Source organism: Diaphorina citri, unplaced genomic scaffold, assembly GCF_000475195.1.
Source record: "Diaphorina citri unplaced genomic scaffold, Diaci psyllid genome assembly version 1.1 scaffold8002, whole genome shotgun sequence".
NCBI classification, from domain to species: Eukaryota; Metazoa; Arthropoda; class Insecta; order Hemiptera; family Psyllidae; genus Diaphorina; species Diaphorina citri.
The window spans coordinates 17,123-20,548 of NW_007385378.1; the positions used below are offsets into that span (position 1 = coordinate 17,123).

Below are 3,426 nucleotides of genomic sequence, written 5' to 3' on the forward strand. Positions count from 1 at the left end.
GATAAGGTTTTCCAGTATTGAACTCGAAGTTTGAAAAAAACTAGATCCGACAAGCTTTTTATGTCCTGCCGGTATTTCAAAATCCATAGTTCGAGATGTCACCGACTCGGGTATAGTGTATATATTATGTCTTATAGATAACACATTATTAGTATTTTTATATCATATTAATATAACTAAGATATCCTTTCAAATGTGCTTAAGCTTCAAATGTTGCCCGGAAATAGCGACTTTTACATTGAAGATGAGGTAATTGAATATCGAACATTCATACTCCGTTTCGTAGGTAATATCAATAATTTAATTTAACCTACATATAAAACCTTTACCAAGACGCAATTTGTAATCCTCCAACTTTTTCGCCTTACTCAAGATTATTTTAAGTCCTTTTGTAAATTAGAGAGAGCAAGAAAAGAAATAAAGAATGAGAAGAGTAGCCTCTCTTTCTCGTAGAGAATAAAGATAGAAAGAAGTCTGTAGGGTAGAATAAAAAAAAACGACAAATGAATGGGTAAAAAGAAGTAAAAGGATTTCTTCTTTTTCCCTGCATTTACTAATCTTCTGCGAGAAAGAAAAATCGAGAAACGAGGAGAAGGAGAGAGAGAGAAGAGAGAGAGAGAGAGAGATAGAGAGAAGAAGAGAGAGACTATAGGAGCCTATCGACGCGTAAATTGTGTGGTTTTAACTGTAAGGACACATTTACGACCTATGTTTGAAAAGCATATGCACAAAAAAATTTGGTGTCAATTCAAGTATGAGCCCCTTTCGGAGTCAACACCTCATGGCTCCTTAAGTACTTTATATATATGCTCGTCCATAAGCATAATCCTATCCCGTGGTGAAGTCTCCAAGGGACCCTATACGATTTATATAGGAGTAAAAGGCCTTTTAAGCTAATCTATTATCAAATTGAAATAGTTATCTAGATTATTAAAGCGTCTTAAAGGATATGCATTATACCTAAGAATTTGAATGAGAATCACTAAGAATGAACTCTATAATTATAACTAATGTATAGTGGGTACATACACACTATAATAAAGAAGGAAGATCCATTGCAAAGACAGAAACTTCCTTAAAGGAATTACAGCAGCAAACCTTATTCAGTTTAAGGAGAAACACACTAATTGTCGAGGGTAAGTATGGCCGACACTAGACACGTAGAGTGTATCGTATATAAATAAATTTGTAAAAAGTCATAAAAGTAGAAACTCCCTTAAAGGAGGCCTCCTAAAAAGGTAGTCTGAGTTTTCGAAATATTATATGCTCTTCCTCTAAATTATAGGGGTTATGTGATACTTTAGAATCCCTTGATCCGTCGTTTTCTAGGGATTATGTATAATTCGAGAATCTCTTCTTGGGTACCTCTTACCTTTTATGGTTTTGTATTTATAACCTAATCCGCGAGCGAGGACGAGAGTGAACTGCACGCATAAGTCACAGTCTCCTTGTCTAATCTGTCTCTCTTCTCTTTCTCTCTCTGCTCTCTCTCTGCCGCTCTCTTTCTCTCTCTCTTTCTCTCCGCGCGCGGTCGACCCGTCGCTAATAGTTGTGTATTGATAGTGTATGAGGTTAGGTAGGAAAGAAGAGTAGGAGGTCATAACCACCCACGAGAGCTGGAGGCGGCCCACCGTGCATCTTCAAACTGCTCACCCACAGCATGCCATCCCGGTCTTCGTACTTTTTCGCCATCTTTATCATGTGGCGAGGGTGCCCACTGCAAAAAACTAGCAGCTTGGTTGTGAATTAGTGACTAACTCCAAGTTGGTAAAGTTCGCTGTTCTCTCGTCTATGTAATCATAGTATGTACAAGCTTCAAGAGTTCCACTTTCAAACAGTAAGGAAATACTGTTTTATATCTAAAAGAAAAAAATAAACTTTCAAAAAATAGTTGTATAAGTTTTTTTTTTTTCGTTGCGAACAGCGATAATTAATGATGTAGAATATATTTTTGTATTTAGTAAACTAGGAAGGAACAGTAGCTTCTCAAATTGAAAAAGTTGGAAGAAAAAAGCTCAAAACTCTCAAAAGTATTAATAATACATTAAGGTTGCAGATAGCTGGTATCTTGAAAAACTAGTTTTTACTCTAGAATTTCTAGATAATTCACAATAATTTTTGTCTTGGATTTTGAGATTTTAGAGATACTGGAAACTGTTTAAGTTTTTGGGAGCTTTATACACAATACACATGTGTAGTGGCTTTCTATCTAATGTCTTATCCACTATCCAATCTTTGGCATGATTTCAACTCCATCTCTTCAGTTTTTAGTGTGGCTGAGCTTGGGTCTGAGATTTACAACAAACAAAGCTTCTTTTCACAAGAAAGATGTCGACTAATTTAATAAGTTGTACACCAAGTTTGAGTTTTATTGGACGAGGAGTTTTGTTTTAAGATTTCAGCGCAATTTTTCAAATTATCTTCTTGCCTGAAGCTGCTCTAAAGTTTCCACTCTATTGCCCATTTATTTGGATTTTTTCTTTCTAAAATGTTTTGATGAGTTTCTATTAAATGAGTGTTTCATTTTTTTTCTTCGCCTCCTAAATTTCCATCACATCTTTAGGAATTTGCTGCTGTATAAACTACCCAAGTGTTGAGAAATTGAATCGTGTGAACAGGGCTTTTAGTACACAGCCATTGGAGTGAGTCGACTCGCAGCAAAATGCGGGCAATTTTGAATTTGGTTTTAGGAGAAGAAAAAATGTGCTATAAGAAACTTAGTAGAATAAGATCTAAAAGTTGTAAAAGTTTGCTGAAATGATTAATAAAAGGCTTTCTTGTACAGTTTCTATGTTATAAAAGTAACTCAAGTGTTTTCCATATTCCCTCTTGAAGATCCTGAGGACTTGAGCATTTTAATTGTTAATTGTGGGCAGAAATTCCCACAGTAACTGCTATGGTCTTATCGTCCCGAAATCGAAGAGAGAAGGAAGACAGGATAGGAGAAAGCCAGCCGTTCCGAGAACGAACATTACATGATTATGCATTTGTCAAACCGAAACCTAGGACCTTTGATGCTAAACCTAATCTAGGGGGTACTTTCAATGCCAATCCTCAGCCAGGGACTCTCTTTGCTAAGCCATTGAATATCTTGAATAACAAACCTACACCAAACGTATTAGATGATAAATCAAACCTAGGGAACGTATATGATAATGTAGGTTCTAGTGATAAGAATCGAGTTCCACTTTACTTGAGGAAATCACAGAACATGACCAATACAACAGGTATTAAAGAACAGGATCAGCGTGTAAGATCTGTTAAGACCCAACAGTCCAATGGTTTGAAGTTGACTTATAATCTGGCGGATTTGAATATCAATATTTCTCTTTTTGATTTCATGAAGGACATTCATTTTTCAACACAACTGTAGAGTTTGAAGGCCAGGATAAGTTGGGAGAAATTTTCTTCTTTTTTTATAGGATT

At 35.8% G+C, this 3,426-nt stretch overlaps 1 protein-coding gene across 1 annotated transcript in view; it reads left to right on the top strand.

The window, feature by feature from the left end:
• The window catches only part of LOC103522346 (probable serine/threonine-protein kinase clkA), a gene marked incomplete at its 5' end in the record, with an annotated part of 20,467 nt that extends 17,047 nt beyond the window's left edge, over window positions 1-3,420 (top strand). The window contains one exon of the mRNA XM_017449012.2: window positions 2,976-3,420. Coding sequence (XP_017304501.1) covers window positions 2,976-3,373 — 398 coding nt within the window. The remainder of the gene's footprint in view (window positions 1-2,975) is intronic.
• Between the last annotated feature and the right edge of the window lie 6 nt (window positions 3,421-3,426).